This window comes from Scyliorhinus torazame, chromosome 4, assembly GCF_047496885.1.
Source record: "Scyliorhinus torazame isolate Kashiwa2021f chromosome 4, sScyTor2.1, whole genome shotgun sequence".
In the NCBI taxonomy this organism is placed as follows: Eukaryota; Metazoa; Chordata; class Chondrichthyes; order Carcharhiniformes; family Scyliorhinidae; genus Scyliorhinus; species Scyliorhinus torazame.
This window is the reverse complement of record NC_092710.1, coordinates 104370998-104390920: the sequence shown is the minus strand read 5'-3', so window position 1 is coordinate 104390920 and position 19923 is coordinate 104370998. Positions and strand designations below refer to the sequence as shown.

Sequence of the window (19923 nt, the reverse complement as noted above, 5' to 3'; positions counted from 1 at the left end):
GGGATATGGGGGAGGGGGGATATGGGGGAGGGGGGATATGGGGGAGGGGGATATGGGGAGGGGGATATGGAGGAAGGGGGGATATGGGGGAGGGGGGATACGGGGAGGGGGATATGGGGAGGGGGGATATGGGGGAGGGGGGATATGGGGGAGGGGGGATATGGGGGAGGGGGGATATGGGGGAGTGGGGATATGGGGGGATATGGGGGAGGGGGTTATGGGGGAGGGGGGATATGGGGGAGAGGGGATATGGGGGAAGGGGGATATGGGGGAGGGGGATATGGGGAGGGGGGTTTATGGGGGAGGGGGATATGGGGGAGGGGGGATATGGGGGAGGGGGGATATGGGGGAGGGGGGATATGGGGAGGGGGGATATGGGGGAGGGGGGATATGGGGGAGGGGGGATATGGGGGAGGGGGATATGGGGAGGGGGATATGGAGGAAGGGGGGATATGGGGGAGGGGGGATACGGGGAGGGGGATATGGGGAGGGGGGATATGGGGGAGGGGGGATATGGGGGAGGGGGGATATGGGGGAGGGGGGATATGGGGGAGTGGGGATATGGGGGGATATGGGGGAGGGGGTTATGGGGGAGGGGGGATATGGGGGAGAGGGGATATGGGGGAAGGGGGATATGGGGGAGGGGGATATGGGGAGGGGGGTTTATGGGGAGGGGGATATGGGGGAGGGGGGATATGGGGGAGGGGGATATGGGGGAGGGGGATATGGGGAGGGGGGATATGGGGGAGGCTCACCCTGCCTGCTCTGACGAGGTTGTTCACCTTCTTGTGGCACTGGGTGCCTGTCCGTGGTGTCAGGGCCACAGCGGTGACGGCCTCTGCCACTTCCCTCCACAGACGCCGGCTGTGGCGTGGGGCAACTCTGCGGCCGTGCCCGGGATACAGGGCGTCCCTCCTCTGCTCCACCGCGTCAAGGAGCGCCTCCACATCGCGTGACTCGAACCTCGGGGCTGAGCGGCGGCCAGCCATCCAGTCGGGTTTTCCGGTCGGGTGTTCCGGTCGGGTAGGGGGGAGAGGCGCGGCCTTATGAGCCGTCACGCCGTGCGGCGCGTATGACACTGCACGGCGTGAACCACTTCGCAAGCGCGGATCCCGTTACGTCGCTGCTAGCCCATTTCGACCCATTTTTCCGACGTGACGCAAGTCGGATTTGCGCCGTTTTTTGCGCCGATAACGGAGAATTTCGCCCCTGATTTGAGGTCCTGGTCAGCCACAAGCAAACTGGATGATTATTATTCTAAGAGGCCTACCCCTGTGCCCATACTATGAATCCACATATTGCAAAGTTGCAATGAAAAGATCTGAGTATATGATTATTATTTGCTGAAGCATCATACGTCTGTGCTGCCCAGATCGGTATTTCAGATTTAGCATAGCAGTGAATATTTTTCTCCTTTAAGAGCTTCCTCTGCTGCACTTCTCCTAAATCTGAAGTGCACAGAGAAACAGCCACAATATAAAATGCCCAAAATGGCATGGAAAGTTACATTCAACCAAATCATCGCGTAATGGACACCTGGCTCACACATACTGTGCTCCTAACAACTGACTTTAGAAAAGAAATACTGACATTTATATCCAGGCTTTCACAACCTCAGAATGTTCCAAAGTGCTTCACAGCTGATGCGGAATCAATTACTCTCGAGACAAGGTGAGTCATAACTAATAGGCTTTAATCAGCTAGAACTGTACCCAGCAGCTTCGATACAGAAAGTGAAGGCTGCTGGGACGGCATTGGTTCTTATACCCTGCCTCTCAGGGCGGAGCTATGTACGTTAGCCAATGGTAGACTCCTAGGTCTAGCCAATGGTCATCCACCTCTCAGGTACTGCAATACCTGGTATTACCACATTCACCCCCTGTTAAAAAGAACCCAGCGGGGTGTTGGCCAGTGTTACTGTCGCCTTTTGCATGTTAGGACCAGGTATGGAGGTACCGTGATGTCGAGGGTAACAGAAAAAGTGTTTATGGTGCAGCAATCAGACGATCGGGTGGCCTGGTCGTCCTGGAGCGTCTGGGCTTCGGCGATGATCCTGGTGGGGGCCCCGGCGGTTGCAACTCCGGGAACGTGGTGTCTTCCTCCCAGGAAGCTTCGTCACCCGTAGGCGGCGCTGTTGGGGCGAAAGGTGGGCAGGGGGAGGGGTGCCTGTAGGGGGCGTCGGTGCCTGTTCGGCACTGGGTAGGGGCGGCGGCAGTACTGACCCTCCGGTCAGGTGCTGCGGGGAGGGTGGGGGTGGGGGCAATGGTGCGGGTGCGCGTGGGGCTCCGGTGGGCGCCAGGTCCCGAAGGGAGACCGTGTCTTGGCGGCCGTCGGGGAATGCTACGTAGGCGTACTGGGGGTTGACATGCAGCAGGTGGACCCTCTCGACCAGCGGGTCCGACTTGTGTGCCCTCACATGTTTCCGCAGCAGGACGGGTCCGGGTGTCGCTAGCCAGGTTGGGAGCGAGGTCCTGGAGGAGGACTTCCTGGGGAAAACAAGGAGACGTTCGTGAGGTGTCTGGTTTGTGGTAGTACAGAGCAGCGACCGTATGGAGTGAAGGGCCACTGGGAGGACTTCCTGCCAGCGGGAGACTGGGAGGTTCCTGGACCGTAGGGCCAGCAGGACGTTCTTCCAGACCGTTCCGTTCTCCCTCTCAACCTGCCGGTTTCCCCGGGGGTTGTAACTGGTCGTCCTGCTGGAGGCGATGCCTTTGCTGAGCAGGAATTGACGCAGTTCGTCGCTCATAAAGGAGGACCCCCTATCACTGTGAATGTATGCGGGGAAACCGAACAGTGTAAAAATACCCTGGAAGGCCTTGATGACGGTGGTTGTGGTCATGTCGGGGCAGGGGATGGCAAATGGGAACCGGGAGTACTCGTCAATCACGTTCAGGAAGTACGTGTTGTGGTCGGTGGAGGGGAGGGGGCCTTTGAAATCCATGCTGAGGCGTTCAAAGGGACGGAAAGCCTTTATCAGATGCGCTCTCTCTGGCCGGAAGAAGTGCGGTTTGCACTCCGCGCAGATTTGGCAGTCCCTGGTGACTGTCCTGACCTCCTCGATGGAGTAGGGCAGGTTGCGGCACTTGATGAAATGAAAGAAATGAGTGACCCCCGGGTGGCAGAGGTCCTCGTGGAGGGCTCGGAGGCGGTCCACTTGTGCGGTGGCACAAGTGCCGCGGGACAGGGCATCAGGAGGCTCGTTCAGCTTCCTGGGACGGTACAAGATCTCGTAATTGTAGGTGGAGAGTTCGATCCTCCACCGCAAGATCTTGTCGTTCTTAATCTTGCCCCGCTGCGCATTATTGAACATGAAGGCCACTGACCGTTGGTCCGTGAGGAGAGTGAATCTCCTGCCGGCCAGGTAATGCCTCCAGTGTCGTATAGCTTCTACTATGGCCTGGGCCTCCTTTTCGACCGAGGAGTGGCGAATTTCAGAAGCATGGAGAGTGCGGGAGAAGAAAGCCACGGGCCTGCCCACTTGGTTGAGGGTGGCCGCCAGAGCTACGTCGGACGCATCGCTCTCGACCTGGAAGGGGAGGGACTCGTCGATGGCGCGCATCGTGGCTTTTGCGATGTCCGCTTTGATGCGGCAGAAGGCCTGGCGGGCCTTCATCGACAGGGGGAAGGTTGTGGACTGGATCAGGGGTCGAGCCTTGTCGGCGTAATTAGGGACCCACTGTGCATAACATCTGAAGAAGCCGAGGCAGCGCTTTAGGGCCTTGGGGCAGTGAGGGAGGGGGAACTCCATGAGGGGGCGCATGCGCTCAGGGTCGGGGCCTATGACTCCACTTCGCACTACGTAGCCCAGGATGGCTAGACGGTCGGTGCTGAAAATGCATTTATCCTTATTGTAGGTCAGATTAAGGGTATTTGCGGTCTGGAGAAATTTTCGGAGGTTGGTGTCATGGTCCTGCTGGTCATGGCCGCAGATGGTGACGTTATCAACATACGGGAACATTGCGCGTAAGCCGTACCGGTCAACCATTCGGTCTATCTCACGTTGGAAGGCCGAGACCCCGTTCGTGACACCGAAGGGAACCCTTAAAAAGTGATCGAGCCGCCCATCTGCTTCGAAGGCAGTGTACTGACGGTCACCATTACGGAGGGGTAGCTGGTGGTAGGCAGACTTGAGGTCCACCGTGGAGAAAACCTTGTATTGCACAATCCTGTTTCCCAGGTCGGCTATACGGGGGAGAGGGTACGTGTCCAGTTGCTTAAACCTGTTGATGGTCTGTCTATAGTCGATGACCATCCTCTGTTTCTCCCCGGTCTTTACCACCACTACTTGAGCCCTCCAGGGGCTGTTGCTCACTTCGATAACCCCTTCCTTCAGCAGCCTTTGGACCTCGGACCTGATGAAGGTCTGATCCTGGGCACTGTACCGTCTGCTCCTGGTGGCGATGGGTTTGCAATCCGGGGTGAGGTTCGCAAACAGGGAAGGCGGGTCGACCTTAAGGGTCGCGAGGCCACAGACAATAGGGCCGCCAAATTTAAAGGTCAGGCTTTGCAGGTGGCACTGGAAATCCAGGCCAAGAAGGGTGGCTGCGCAGAGGTGCGGCAGAACGTACAGGCGGAAATTGCGGAATTCCCTGCCTTGGACAGTGAGGTTCGCTAGGCAAAACCCCTTGATCTCCACTGTGTGTGATCCGGAGGCCAGGGAGATCCGTTGGTTTACGGGATGGGTGACAAGAGAACAGTGCCGTACCGTGTCGGGGTGGACAAAGCTTTCCGTGCTCCCGGAGTCGATCAGGCACGACGTCACGTGGCCGTTGATGGCGATCGTTGTGGTGGCTTTCGCAAGCGTCCGGGGCCGACTCTGGTCCAGGGTAAAGGAGGCCAGCTGCAGTAATGGAGAGTTCTGGTCGGGGAAGGTGTAGTCGGCTGTGCTGGGGGCCTGAGGCCCCATCCAAGATGGTGTCAGCCACGGGTCGCACATGGAGTCCGGGGATGTCGAAGATGGCGGCGGCGAGGGACAAAATGGCGGCGGCCACCCATCCAGCGTGGTGGCCGGGGGGCAAAATGGCGGCGGCCGTGGGTCGCACGCTGCCTGGGGATATGAGGGCGGCGGTGGGCCTTGGACGGCCGGGGCCTGAAAGAAAGGCTGCTGATAGTCACTGGAGACCGCGGCCACGGTGCGAGCCGGCAGACCGCGACATAGTGGCCTTTCTTGCCGCACCCTTTGCAGGTGGCGGTGCGGGCCGGGCAGCGCGCGCGGGGATGATTCGCCTGCCCGCAGAAGAAGCAGCATTGGCCGGCGGCGATGGCGGGCCGTCTCGCCGCGCAGGCCTGCGGGGTTAGCGGGAAAGTCTGGGGGGCTGCCGCGATGGGGTGCCACGCAGCCCAAGGGGGCTCCGTGCGTCCGGGAGAAAAAGCCAGCGCGTTTTTATACGCAACGTCTATGCACCCCGCCAGGGCCCGTGCCTCACTGAGGCCCAGTGTGTCCATTTCAAGAAGCCTTCTGCAGATGTCGGGGGAAGTCATACCTGCCACGAAAGCATCCCGAATTAAAAGTTCCGTGTGCTCGTTCCCCGTAACTGGTGGGCAGCCACAGGTTCGGCCCAGCACTAATAGTGTCCGATAGAAGTCTTCCAGTGTTTCTTCAGGGCTTTGCCTTCTAGTCGCCAGCAGGTGATGGGCGTAGACCTCGTTCACAGGACGGATGTAATGTCCTTCTAGCAGCTTGATAGCTGCAGCATAGTTCGCCGCGTCTTCGATCAAAGGGTAGATCCCAGGGCTGACCCGCGAGCGTAGAAGGTGCATTTTCTGCCTTTCCCTGGGTGTGTCGGCGGCCGTGTCGAGGTAGCCCTTAAAACACGCCATCCAATGCTTGAAGATAGCAGCGGAGTTGTCTGCGTGGGGGCTGAGCTGAAGGCACTCCGGCTTAATGCGGAGATCCATCCTTTCAGAAGTAATAACTGATTAAATTGATGCACAATCAATTACTCTCGAGACAAGGTGAGTCATAACTAATAGGCTTTAATCAGCTAGAACTGTTCCCAGCAGCTTCGATACAGAATGTGAAGGCTGCTGGGATGGCATTGTTTCTTATACCCTGCCTTTCAGGGCGGAGCTATGTACATCGGCCAATGGTAAACTCCTGGGTCTAGCCAATGGTCATCCACCACTCAGGTACTGCAATACCTGGTATTACCACAACAGCCAATGAAGTACTTTTTTAAAATATAAATTTAGAATACCCAATTCATTTTTTTTCCAATTAAGGGTGAATTTAGCATGGCCAATCCACCTACCCTGCACATCTTTGTGTTGTGGGTGTGAGATCCACACAGACATGGGGAGAATGTGCAAAATCCTCACGGACAGTGACCCGGGGTGGGGATCGAACCTGGGACTTTGGCGGCGTGAGGCATCTGTGCTAACCACTGCGCTACCGTGCCGCCTCTCAATGAAGTACTTTTTGAAGCGTTGCCACTATTGCAACATGAGAAATGCGGCAGCTGATTTATATGCAGCAAGCTCCCACAGGTAGCAATGTGATCATGGCCAGATCATCGATTCTAAATGATGTTGATTCAAGGAGAAATGTCAGCCAGAGTACTGGCGATAACTCCTCCCTTGCCCTCCTTATAAAGTGTGGTGGGATGATTCCGTCTCCTGGGAGAACATCTCGTTCAAAAGGCAACAGTGCGCATGCCAGCAGTACCGCAATGGAGTTTCAGTGTAGAATGTTTGCTCATGGCTCCAGAGTGGAACTCAAATCAACAACCTTCTGACATAGAGGCAATTGTGATACCCGCAAGCTGGCAACTGCCACCTACCCAAAGGACCTAGCCGAGCAGATTTCGGGCTAGATTGGGGGGTATTCACCCCTCTCCGTAAAGCGACCCGAATTCTTCCTATTGTTTTAGCTGGCTCCCCTGTTTGATCTGCGTACAGAGGCATCACTGATACTGTGTATCAATCTGTGAGATGCATTCATTTAAATCTGTATCTGAATATAGGTCCAGATTGGAAGCATATCCATTCGACCTTCATAGATAGGTTTTCACCTGGAATTCAGCTCATTTGTTTTCGAGGGTGCCAAACCTCCGCCTAAAAAAACCATCGACAGCATTCTGGGTCAGGAATATTAACTAGCTAGTTTTCAGATCACTTTCTCAATTAGAAAGTGAGCTAGGACAGCCTGCCACTTTCTAATGGTAAAATATAAGTGATGAGCAAACTTGGGACAGAGACACACTAGGTCTTTGAGGAGGGAGCTTTACCCTTCAGCACCAATTTGATAAACTAAATCACCATCCAAAAAATAAGTAGCTCCGAATAGTTTCTGAGAATGACATTGAATTTTACAGCACAGAAACTGACCATTTGGCCAACCTGGTCTTTATTTTCCTTTATTCATCTGCAGGATGTGGGCTGATGCGCAATCAATTACTCTCAAGGCGAAGTGATTCATAACTGAAGGTTTTAATCTGCTGGAACTCTTCCCCAGCAGCTTCGATACAGAAAGTGAAGGCTGCTGGGACGGCACCGGTTCTTATACTCCGCCTCTCAGGGCGGAGCTATGTACAACAGCCAATGGTAGACCCCTGGGTCTAACCAATGGTCATCCACCTTTTAAGTACCGCAATACCTGGTACTACCACATTGGCATCGCTGGTTAGGCCAGCATTTATTGCCCATCCGTAGTTGCCCTTCAGAAGGTGGCATTCTTCAACTGCTGCAGTCCCTGAGGTGTAGGTGCACCCACTGTGCTGTTAGGGAGGGGTTTCCAGGATTTTCCCCCAGCGACAGTGAAGGAACGGTGATATATTCCCACATCAGGGTGGTTAGTGACTTGGAGGGGAACCTCCAGGTGGTGGGGTTCCCAGGTATCTGCTGCCCTTGTCCTTCTAGATGGCAATGGTCATGGGTTTGGAAGATGCTGCCTAAAGAACCTTGGCGCATTATTGCAGTGCATCTTGCAGATGGTACTCACGACTGGCACTGTCCGTTGGTGTTGGAGGGTTTGAATGTTTGTGGAAGGAGGAGCAATCAAATGGGTTGCTTTGTCCAGGATGGTGTTGATCTTCTTGAATATTGTTGGAGCTGTATTCATCCAGGCAAGTTAATGTCCATTCCCAGCGAAAGCCTCCTTCTACCCTATTGTATTAACCCTATCAGCCTATTATTCTCTTTCTTGCAATGTGTTTATCCGGCCTCCCTTTTCAAGGCATTAATGTCATTTACTTCAATCGGTCTTTGTAAAAACACGCTCCACATTCTCGCCATGCTCTGGTTAAAGATATTTCTACTGAATTTTCTATTTGATTCATTGGTAACTATTTACAGCCCTTAATTTGGGTCTCCTCCACCAGTGAAACACCTTCGCTACACCTACCTAATTAAAACCTTTTATAATTGTAAAGGGCTCGAACAGCTCACCGCGCAGCCCGTTCGTTTCTACAGCCTGGTCAAGTTTGCCTGACCGTTATAACCTCTCAGTTCTGGTATCATCCTAGTGAATCTTTTCTGCACATTCTCCAGTGCCCCTCCGGGCTATTTATCAAGATAAAGATCAGAAATACACACAGTGCTGCAAGTACTGTAGCCACCTAAAATGGCTGATTCCCGATTAATTTGGCCAAAACCCGATGTAAAATGGCTAACCGAAAAGGCTGATGGGAAAATCAGCCAACAGGGCACAAACGGACAACTGCAGACAGAATAGCGTATTCGGCTCTGGGGAAGTCGGCCCAGATCGATACCTGCGACCATTAGCAGCACATCAACACAGACATCTGCAGTTTAATCGGCGATCCCCGGGAACAATTGCAACATATTAGCAATTGAATGCTGGGCCAGACCTCTCAGCGCCAGCAGTGGCCGAGCCAAAGACAGGTGAACGACCACCCCCCGATCGAGGAATCGCCCCGTTATTGGAGCATATCGAACCCAGTGATTGGGAACAAGTCCAATCACTTGGGACTCAGGGTCAAGGTCCGCCCCGAGAGGCGGGAAGCCCCTGGGCCCTATAAAAATAGGGGCCAAGTTCAGATCGACACTTCTCTCCCTTTTTCTCCTGCTCGCAACCTTCGCAAGAACCATTGACCAGCAACCGTAAGTTTGACTCCAGCGATCGCTACCCGATAGAGACTCCTAGCCATCGACCCGTATCAGCATTTTGAATTCCGCAGGCCAGACTCAATTCGATAAGCCATTCGTTTCCCTGACCTGGTGGGCCATTCCCAAAAGTTAAGTATTGGCCAGTAGTGGTAGGTAGTAGTCTAGAAAGTAGGATTATTGTGTAAGTATTTATTGCTGTACATAATAAATGACCTTTGATTTTACTCTTACTAAGCGGTGTGCTGTCTTATTAATCATAACTCGAGCTTGAACCACGTGGCGGTATCAGAAAGATACCTGGCGACTAGTGAGCAAAGGTGACATAATCAGAGCTAATAAACTAAGGCTAATAAGAGCAACAGTACTCATAAACAGTTTCTATTTCTTAGTCTAAATGCTAAATTCTGAGAAACCTGTCTTATTTGACTCACAGAGCAGAGCTGAAATTACCGAACACGTAACAAAAAAAAATTACAGAAGCGCTCAACACCACTCTGGCTTGTTGTGGGACACTGGTCTGGATTTTTAAAAAAAAATTATTCCCAGGATGTGGGCATCATCAGCTAGGCTTGCATGTATTGCCCATCCCTAGTTGCCCTGAAGAAGGTAGTGGTGAGCCGCCCTCTTGAACCACTGCCATCCCTGAGGTACGCCCACAGTCCAGTCAGGGAGGGAGTTCCAGGATTTTAACCCAGCGACAGCGAAGCAACGCCGATGTATTTCCAAGTCAGTAAAGTGAGTGGCATTTGCTTTCAGAACAACAGTCAGGTCATCAGTGCTCACTGTTATCGAGGAGGAAATCAGGCAGCAAGCTCCCACATCTGCACAACGGAAGCTAAATATGGAAATCGATTTAGCCTGCCCACCACCCCCCCCCACCCCCAATAAGCTGGTATATATCACCGAGTCACTCTGCTTTCACATGGATTGTGGGAAATCGGGGCATGTAGCCACAGGATACCTCGTAAACATGCCAGAACAAGTAAAACTTGTCCCGTCATGTGTCAGTACATTTTAACAGTGTGATAAGTCTAAAATATTGTCAAATCATCTCACTGCACTGTAGATTTACTTTTACATGCGTGAAGCTTCAGTCCTTCAGATTTCAGTTATTTCTGGAGATTTAAAGAAAATCCACTTTTTCTTTCTGTCTCTTTAACCACCCTTGATATAAACGTGGGCCTGTTTCCACCAGAGTTTAGAAAGGTAGGGGGTGACTTGATTGAAGGATACGAGATCCTGAAGTCTTGACAAGGTGTATGTGGAAAGGATGTTTCCTCTTGTGAGTGAGTCCAGATCTAGGGGGCACTGTTTTAAAATTAGGGGACACCCTTTTTTTTTTTAATTTAGAGTACCCAATTCTTTTATTCCAATTAAGGGGCAATTTAGCGTGGCCAATCCACCTAGACTGCACATCTTTGGGTTTGTGGGGTGAAACCCACGCGGACACGGGGAGTATGTGCAAACTCCACATGGACAGTGGTCCGGGGCCGGGATCGAAACCGAGACCTCAGCGCTGTAAGGCAGCAGTGCTAACCACTACACCACCGTACTCATCCAGGGGGTCAACCTTTTAGGAAGAGGTGAAGAGGAATTGATTTCTCTCAGAGAGTTGTGCGACTTTGGAACTCTGCGTCAGAAGGCAGTGAAGGTGGGGTCATTGAATATCTTTGAGGCGAAGGTAGATAGATCCTTGTTAGGCAAGGGAATCAACGGTTACCAGGGGTAAACAGGAATGTGGAATTAGAAACACAAACAGATCAACCATGATATTATTGAGTGGCGGAGCAGGCTCGACGGGCCGAATGGCCTACTTCTGTTCCTATTTCATACGTTCATAACTGTGCCTCTGTTGATTGCTTTTCACATTTGAATCATAACGTTCCACGTTCAGGGTCCACTCCTGCGTTTGATGATAAAATCCAGGCTGACACTTTAATGAAAAAGTGAGCAGGTTCTTCATTGTCAGATGTGCTATTTTTGTGAGAGATGTTTAAACCAAGGCTCTATTTGACTGCTCAGATAGATGTGAAAGGTCCCATTTGAAAATATTGAAGCAGAGTGGGGGGGGAATTTAGAATTATAGAATCACTACAGTACCATTCAGCCCATCAAGTCTGCACCAATCCTGAAGGAGCATTCACCCAAGCCCACTTCCCCGCCCTATCCCAATAACCCCTTAACCTAACCCACACATCCCTGGACATCAAGGAACAATTGAGTATTTTCAATCCACCTAACCGGCACGTCTTTGGACTGTGGGAGGAGACCGGAACACCTGGAGGAAACCCACAGGAAGAACGTACCAACTCCACAGACAGTCACCCAAGGCCGGAATTGAACTTGGGCCCCTGGCGCTGTGAGGCAGCAGTGCTAATCACTGTGCCAACATGCCACCCTGGTATCCTGGTCAATATTTATTCCTCAATCAACATCACAAAGACAGATAACCTGGCCTTATATCACATGGTGTGTGTGGGATCTTGTTGTATATAAATTGGCTATTCAATGTCCTGCATTACAACAGGGATGACACTTCAGAAGTCCTTCATTAGCTGGAAAGTGTCTTTTGAGACCTCTGTGGTCTGAGACAAGGCTTTTGTTTTCTTCTCTATTGCTGTTCATACTGGATTTTTTATTGAATTAACTATTCTAACTGAAACTTCCTGACTTAGACTGCATAGCTCAGTGAGGATTCTTCAATCTGAATGGCCAACGAGACAAGGGTTTGCTTGCCCTGTTCACACAAGTTCCGATCCCCTATAGAGGGCAGGGTGCTTTTTGTTTGGCTTTTTAATTGTTGCAAGTTCCCAGTGCAAAATCGCACAGTCAATCTGTGAGCAGGTGTGGGCACGATGCGCAGTGGGTGCTCTTCAGTTGTCACGGAGCCCAAGATCAGGGCCAACATTTTAATTCAACTCTCCCAAACTTCAGGCTCAGTAACTGTTTCAATAAAGGCCTTAACCAGGTTCCCTACTTACAAAGTTACCACTCACAAATGGATGATTCAGAGGATCATAGAATGGTTACAGCACAGAAGGAGGCTATTTGGTCCTTCCTGTTTGATTTCACAGAATGTACAGTGCAGAGGAAGCCATTTGGCCCATCGAGTCTGCACCGGCCCTTGGAAAGAGCATCCTACTTAAGCCAAAGAGAAAATGCTGGAAAATCTCAGCAGGTCTGTAGGGAGAGAAAAGAGCTAACGTTTCGAGTCCAGGTGACCCTTTGTCAAAGCTTCGTAAGGCCACGCCTCTACCCTATCCCCGCAACCCAACCTAACCTTTTGGGCAATTTAGCATGGCCAATCCACCTTTAGACTGGACATCTTTCGACTGTGGGAGGAAACCGGAGCACCTGGAGGAAACCCACGCAGACACGGGGAGAACGTGCAAACTCCACACAGTCACCCGAGGCCAGAATTGAACCCGGGACCCTGGATCTGTGTGGCAGCAGTGCTAACCACTGTGCTACCGTGTTTGGGTCGGCTCTCTACACGAGCAGCTCTGCTAGTCGTACCACCCCCCCCCCCCCCCCCCCCCCCCCCACACTACCAACCAACCCCCACCCCATTTCTCTGTCGCCTTGCAATTGTTTTCTCTTCAGGTGCTTATCCAATTGCCTTTGGAAACCCACCATTGAATCTGCCTCTGCCCCACTCTTAGGGCGCAAAATGGGGCGAGCTGTTGGAAAGCCTATTCACTTCGACGGGACCGGAAAGTCCCGCCGTCGGGAGGGGCTGGAAATTTCCTCCCTTAGCCAGTGCATTTCAAATCCTAACCCATCCCCGTGTTCTTCCCCGTGTGCCAGCGGTCTCATCAACCGCCCCTGCTTCCCGACAACAGGAACAAGAAAAAGAAACAGGGATATTAAAATGTAGCCAAATTGTGTGTTTAATAACCCGTTCCTTAATGCCTGGGAATCCTCACATGTTGACACAGGTCCCCTCTGTGTTGGGAGAGAGAAGAAGAATACACTCTGTCCCAATGTCAGCCGTCCTTGTGCAACATGCTGGAGATGCGGGTCATGGTCCTAGCACAGCAACTTCAACTCCCTGAACTACTGCACACAGCCACCGTTTGTAACGTCGATGCACTGGGAAGTCCTCTCGGTAGCTTTATAAGCGCACATGCCGGAAACTGCAACGCAAACTTGCCTTATATGTTCACCAATTCGCTCAAAGATGCCCACGAGGAAGTGGAGCATGTTCCAACCATCTGCCTATTTTAAATTGCAATATTCCTTCAGTCCACGACAAGACAGAGATACATATTCCACTAATACAGATCATTTAATATCGTTGAGCGGAGGCAGGCTGCCAGGAACTGCATGGTACTAAACTAGCTTAATAGCTTTTCTAGAAAAAGAGAGCCCGAATCTGTAAAGCCTTTCCTCATAGAATCTACAGTGCAAAAGGAGGCCATTCGGCCCATCGAGTCTGCACCGGCCCTTGGAAAAAGGTACTGTACCCAAGCCCACACCATCACTCTATCCCCATAACCCAGTAATCCCACCCAACCTTTTTGGACACTAAGGGCGATTTAGCATGACCAATCCATCTAACTTGCACATCTTTGGACTGTGGGAGGAAATCGGAGCACCCGGAGGAAATCCACACAGGCAAAGAGAGAATGTGCAGACTCCACACAGTGACCCAAGCCGGAAATCGAACCTGGGACCCTGGAGCTGTGAAGCAACTGTGCTAACTACTGTGCTACCGTGCTGCCCTGATAAGTATATGCTCTCAGTTCTGATACCATCCTTCGGATTCTTTTTTATGCACTTTTTGCTGGTTCCTCTATACCTTTTTATAAAGCAGCTAGCTTATAGCCCAACTAATCACACGCAATGCCCCGTTTATTGGCCCCATTCTGGAGCCCCCCTTCTCCCCAAACCTCCCATCTGCCGGAAACATAAGAGGTGAGTAGTGTTATTAAATCGCTGGCAGCGTCAGTTGAACAAAAAACTCTACCTGCTTTCCAGGAATTGACACAATTCTGGGTGGGGTGGGGGAGATATTGCTGCACCCCCCCCCCCCCATTTTCTTTTCAGGAGGACAGCTATCCCCAAATGGTCATTATGCTTTCAACTGGAAGAAGGTATCCATTTAACATGGATTATTTTGGCGGGCCGAGATTGTCATCGATCTCCAACTCTCCGCCCCGGTTTGTACGTCTATCTGCTGCCCTCTGTAGCACAGAGCCAGGATTAAAGCACTCAGTCCCTCATTTCCCAACAGAGCTGATACCCAACAAAAGCTGAGCATCACACACAGGTTTGCAGCAAGCAGAAACTCAGGCCGGTGTCATAAATGTTTGAAAACACACCAAGAAAAACAAGCTGCTATCAAAAGCAAAAATAAATAAATCTTCAGAAGCTACAATGCATTTTCACCAACAACAAAAAAATTCCATCATCTTCTTTCACACGAGACAAATTTAGAATCTTTAAGCTACAAAACCCATCATCTTCCTTTAGTCATGGAATAGATTTTGAATCTTTAACATTGGGCCATGTTTGCGGGCATTGACATATGTGCACACACACATACTCACAGATACACATCCTCACAGGTATATGCTCAGACACACATACTCACACACACCCACACACAAACCCACAGACACATACTCACAGACACATACTCACAGACACACATCCTCACAGCACACAGGCATATGCTCACAGACTCACAGACACACACATACTCACAGGCACATACATACTCACAGGCATCCTGACAGGCACACAGGCATATGCTCATAGACACATGTACTCACTGACATATACTTACATACACACACATACTCACAGACACACATCCTGAAAGGCACACAGACATATACTCACAGACATACACTCACATACTCACAGACATATATACTCACAGACATTCATACTCACAGACACACATCCTGAAAGGCACACAGACATATACTCCACACATTGACATATCCTCACAGGCACATACACATATACTCACTGGCACATACACACATAGACTCACAAACACATAGGCATATATTCGCAGGCACACGTATCCCCACAGGCACATAGACATGTTCACAGACACACAGGCGGAAATGTCACAGATACACACATGTCCCCACACGCACAAATACAGACATATACTCACAAAAACAGAGACACATACCTACCTATACATTGAATATTAGACATTGATCACCGCTGACTTTCAGTAATATATTTAACCACACAAACACTGATAACAGGTAGCTGCTATTTGCAGCGTCTGACCCAGGACAGCTCACTGGCAGCAACACCTGTTAACAACTGAAGATGAAACAATTGAACGGGACTGTGTGGAAAGGATGATTAATGAGCCACTGCCCCAAACACACCTCGGAGCAACATTCCAGCACCAACACAAACACACACAATAGTTTCGAGGTCACTCAGGGGGGCAGCTTGTTTAGAGAGGGGAAGGGGTGGTGGGCACGGGGTGGTATTTTGCAAAGCAAAGAGATGTTGATGTTTAGTACATCTGTCAGAGCAACAATTAACCATTTCGAGCCGGACGTTCAGTTCTCGACAGCACAACTTACCTTCTGTCAGCAGGCGTGCGGCATGAACAAAAGATGGATCCAGTGTGTCCTTCTCTGCCATCAGCTCTGGCAAGAATTTCTCTCTCTGCATTTTTTGTTCAATACAAATTTGCAATGTGGATTTAAAATAATTTATTCAGACTTTTTTTCCCCCTCCCCCAAAGTTAAAAAGCTTTCCTTGTTTCTCTCAGCGCACACGGTATCTAATTGAGTGGATTTTTTTTTTACCTTGCTGGGAGAGTGCATTCACTGGGGCTGCACTGACAGCCGCTAGCTCGCTTCCCCAGTTATCCCGAATAGAGCCCGCCTCCGCCAACCCCTCATTGGGCAGCGTCCAGCCACCCGGAAGCAAAGCCCAATGCTCATTGGCCGGCCTTTGTTGTCAATCAGAGTGAGGAACAGGGTGCCTGCTGTCCGGCCGTCCTTTCCCAATCTCTTTTTTTGCACACCTACTCTTTTCATCCTTACCCCCCTTTGCACAATAGCAAACGAGACTCTGCTTGTGCGAACTCCTGTGAATGTCATATCCTAAAATACAGGATGCTCCATCATCAAATCATGCACTCACTGCTTGCTGATATCAGGCCTCGATACCCTTGAATATATTGGCAAAGTTGCTTTTTTTTAAAAAAAGAGAGAAGAGGGCTTTGCTGGAATGGGTCACAGGTTGATGCATAATTGATGTGTCTGATCAATGCATTGAGATATCAGCAAGTGATATTTATCAGTGTTTCCCACATGTTAATTGGGAGTACTGTGATATTGCACATTTCCTCTCCCATATACACTGACCTCATGAGGATTAATATCCATTCCAAATCTGGGTGGAATATTCACCCTTTTCTGTTCAAAATATACAATCGTATACATTTACTGCCGACGTAAAGTTATGACCCAACTTGCATTACAAAATTCCACTGCAGCTTAATCTCACGTCGTGATTAAGCTCTGCTTTTGAGTTGACTGAACAATGTAATAAGATTAATATTTGAAATATTCACCCCCTCCACCCCTGCCCACCGTGAACACCAATTCTGGATGGGAAGCAAAAGAACCATAGCCTCCCTTGTTTAACGAGTTTCTTTCTTCAATTCGTTAGATTTAATACTAGCTTGAAGCAAGCCATCCTCTTCCTTGACGAACTACCTGTTTCAGTGAGGGGGAAGATGTAACCAGTTCAAAAAGGGGAAGGTTGCAGTTGGGAAATAAATCTCTCTTTTCCATATCGCGCCTAATTATAGCTCCATGCTGTGGCTGCCGGTGGGAGCAGAACACACTGCCTTGCTCCAAATCTCATTGCCAATGAGATGTTTCTGTCTACCTTCTTCCGGGCTTTTCAGATGTATTTGTGTGTGAAGGCAGGTTCTGCATCGTCAAAACATTGACAGAAAAGACCAGAGGGGAGATGGGGCAAACTTTTCATTTTACACAGCAGATTGTTGGGATCTGGAACTGAAATGCACTGCCTGGAAAGGTTAGGGTGGAGTGGGGGGGGGGGGGGGGGGGGGGGGCTCTGAGGAGAGAGTGAAAAGTGGAGATAATTGGTTAGCTCTTTCAGAGAGATATCAACACAGGCATAATGGGCCGAAAGGACTCATTCTGTGCTGTATCATTTCAGTGAAAGTGACTCAGAGGGTATTTATAAAGGCTCAACACTCTGACATAATGCGTGTTATCGTTCCATCTTGTCCTGAACTCTACTGCCAAGAAACATAACTCTACTCTGAAATGTGCAATTGCACCAGACATAGGTGTTGCCGCCCCTCAGGTTCTTCTCTCTAATGCTGGTGGACTAACCTGTTGGTTTGTCAAACGTCACCAGCACTTCTCGCTAGTAAATGCCTGGTGGATCTGAAACACAGTTTTCCCAGTGTTTTTAGATCTGTTGAAATTACCCCTGAAGGCTAAATGAGGTTTGGATGGGAGGGTAGTTGAGCCCTGATGAATAAATGATGAATTAAGGAAGATCTTTGATGACAACTAAAAAAAAATACATTTTCATCAGTATAAGTGGAGATGCCTTCCTCGCATATGTATCTGCTAGTGGCGGATGTTTAGAGAGCACATTATCTGTACCAACACGCAGGAAACTTGTTCAGACCTGTCAATAATGTGGTCAATGCTGGCAGAAATCAAATGGAAAACCTCCAAAGCTAAGAGTCTCGTATAAAACTGGAAAATGTCAGAAAGCCAGGGTTCGATCTTAAGAGAAAGAACTTGCATTTCTATAGCACCTTTCATAACCTCACGATGTCCCAAACACAGTTTATAGCCACGGAAGCTTGGAACTGGAAGGCATTGTTGTAGTGTAGGAAACAGGCAGCCCATTTTCTGCACAGCAAGATTCCAGAAATAGAGACATGATAATGACCAGATAATCTCTTCTAGTGACGATGATTGAGGGATAAATATTGGCCAGGACACCAGGCGGAACACCCATGCCTTTTTTGTAATAGCGTCTTTGGATTTTATTACATCATCCTCAAGAGCAGATTAGACTAGGCTTAATGTCTCACCAAAGTGGCAGTGCAGCACTCCCTCAGTGCCGCGCTGGAGTGTGAGGTTGGATGGGTCAGCAATTCCTTATAGTTTGTCTTCTTACGCCCCCACCCACCCCACATCACAGTTTCTGCCAAGCAGGCTGAAAGGCCTCTACCTGTTGTAATGTGTCCAATGGCAGAATATAATTTGCCACTCATCAAACATATGAAAATATACCTAACATTATTACTAGAATCAAAGTGGAATGCATATGGCGTAAATTTGTAAACTTTGGGGTCCTAAGAAAAATATGTTTATTGTAAAGAAAGTGTAAATGGAAACACTTAAGGGCTGGTTTGCCTCTTTAACCTAATGTGAGCCAAAATTGCAACGCCAGTAAAATGTGCTAATTTTGCACGCCAAGGCATTCTTGAGATTACCAGTTGCAAACTGGTTGAACTTTCCTTACCTGCAGAAATATAACCCACATAGTCCACTATTTCCTTTACTCTAGATCTGTTATTTAGTGGCATGATTTTGAGCTAGAGTCTCAAAAGCTCACTGTTGTGAGCGTTGGTGCCATTATGATTTGCCCGCAATATACCTTGGATAGTTTATCCTTTTCCGCCTGCATCCTTACAATTAAACATGACCAAGGTGGTTCAGATACAATGGATTTTTTGTGTGGAATTCTGGAAGTCACAGTACAGTGGAGATGAAAGAGGATCTATCAGCTACTTCGGACTGTAACAGGGAGTGCTGGAGGATGAGGATGGACAGAAAGCTTATTGAACCAGGAACCAATGAAAGGTGGTTATTGGCACGGTGACGGTAATGCCGGTTGCATGCGCAGCACGCTTCTTTGTAGACAAAACGTGTGGTCAGCAAATGTGATAACGGGTGGGCTGTGTGCTCGGTAGGCCGTGAGTGCCAACTTTACAATATCAGTCATATTGTTACACTATTTGACCAGTTGAAACATTAGCAGGCTCCTCAATGGCAAACACCACAACAAAGGTAAATGGGCATTTCAGCGATCTATCCTGGACCATATCCCCCACCCCAAAAGAAAATTGGGCAGCAAAAGCAAGTTGGAGCAGCAAAGCCTGGCTCATCGATATCACACAGCAGCAAGGTTCAGCAGATGGAATCTCACCTCCAAGTTAGAAGTTCATGGTTTTGTTGCAACCTCAAAAACAACAATATTGTGTGGTAGTCACCACTGTTGTATTATATTGTATATACTGCACTGCATACAAGGGGATTACGGTAAGGCCCCTGTACTACAGGCACGGGGGTAGATCACTGCCTGCTGGCTCTGCCCAGTAGGTGGAGTATAAACGTGTGTGCTCTCCGAACTGCAGCCATTTCGGCAGCAGCTGTAGGAGGCCACACATCTCTGTGTAATCAAGCCTCGATTACTCTCTACTCTCGTCTCATCGTAATTGATAGTGCATCAATTTATTACACAGACATTTTACAAAGATGGATCTCTGCATCAAGTGGGACCGTCTGCAGCTGCATCCTGAAGCAGACAACGCCAAAAAGGACTTCGCACATTGGCTAGCTTGCTTTGAAGCATACATCGGATCTGCGACAGACCCAATCCCAGAAGCACAGAAGCTCCAGATTCTGTACACGTGGCTGAGCTCTGATGTCTTTCCCCTCATCCAGGACGCGCCTACCTACGCAGAGGCCATGGCGCTACTGAAGGAGAACTATGCTCAGCAGACCAACAAGATCTACGCCAGGCACCTCCTGTCCACGCGGCACCAACTTCTGGTGAGTCTGTGGAAGATTTCTGGCGTGCCCT

General features: G+C 49.9%; 1 protein-coding gene across 8 annotated transcripts in view; it reads right to left on the bottom strand.

Annotated features, from left to right (window-relative positions):
* The window catches only part of LOC140410367 (KH domain-containing, RNA-binding, signal transduction-associated protein 2-like), an 824701-nt gene extending 808791 nt beyond the window's left edge, over positions 1-15910 (bottom strand). For all 8 annotated transcript variants that reach the window (XR_011940630.1, XR_011940629.1, XR_011940628.1 and 5 more), the window contains exon 1: positions 15630-15910. Coding sequence is in view for 4 of the 8 variants with exons in the window: in XM_072498401.1 (XP_072354502.1) it covers positions 15630-15720 (91 nt within the window). In the remaining 4 variants the exon portion in view is untranslated. The remainder of the gene's footprint in view (positions 1-15629) is intronic.
* Between the last annotated feature and the right edge of the window lie 4013 nt (positions 15911-19923).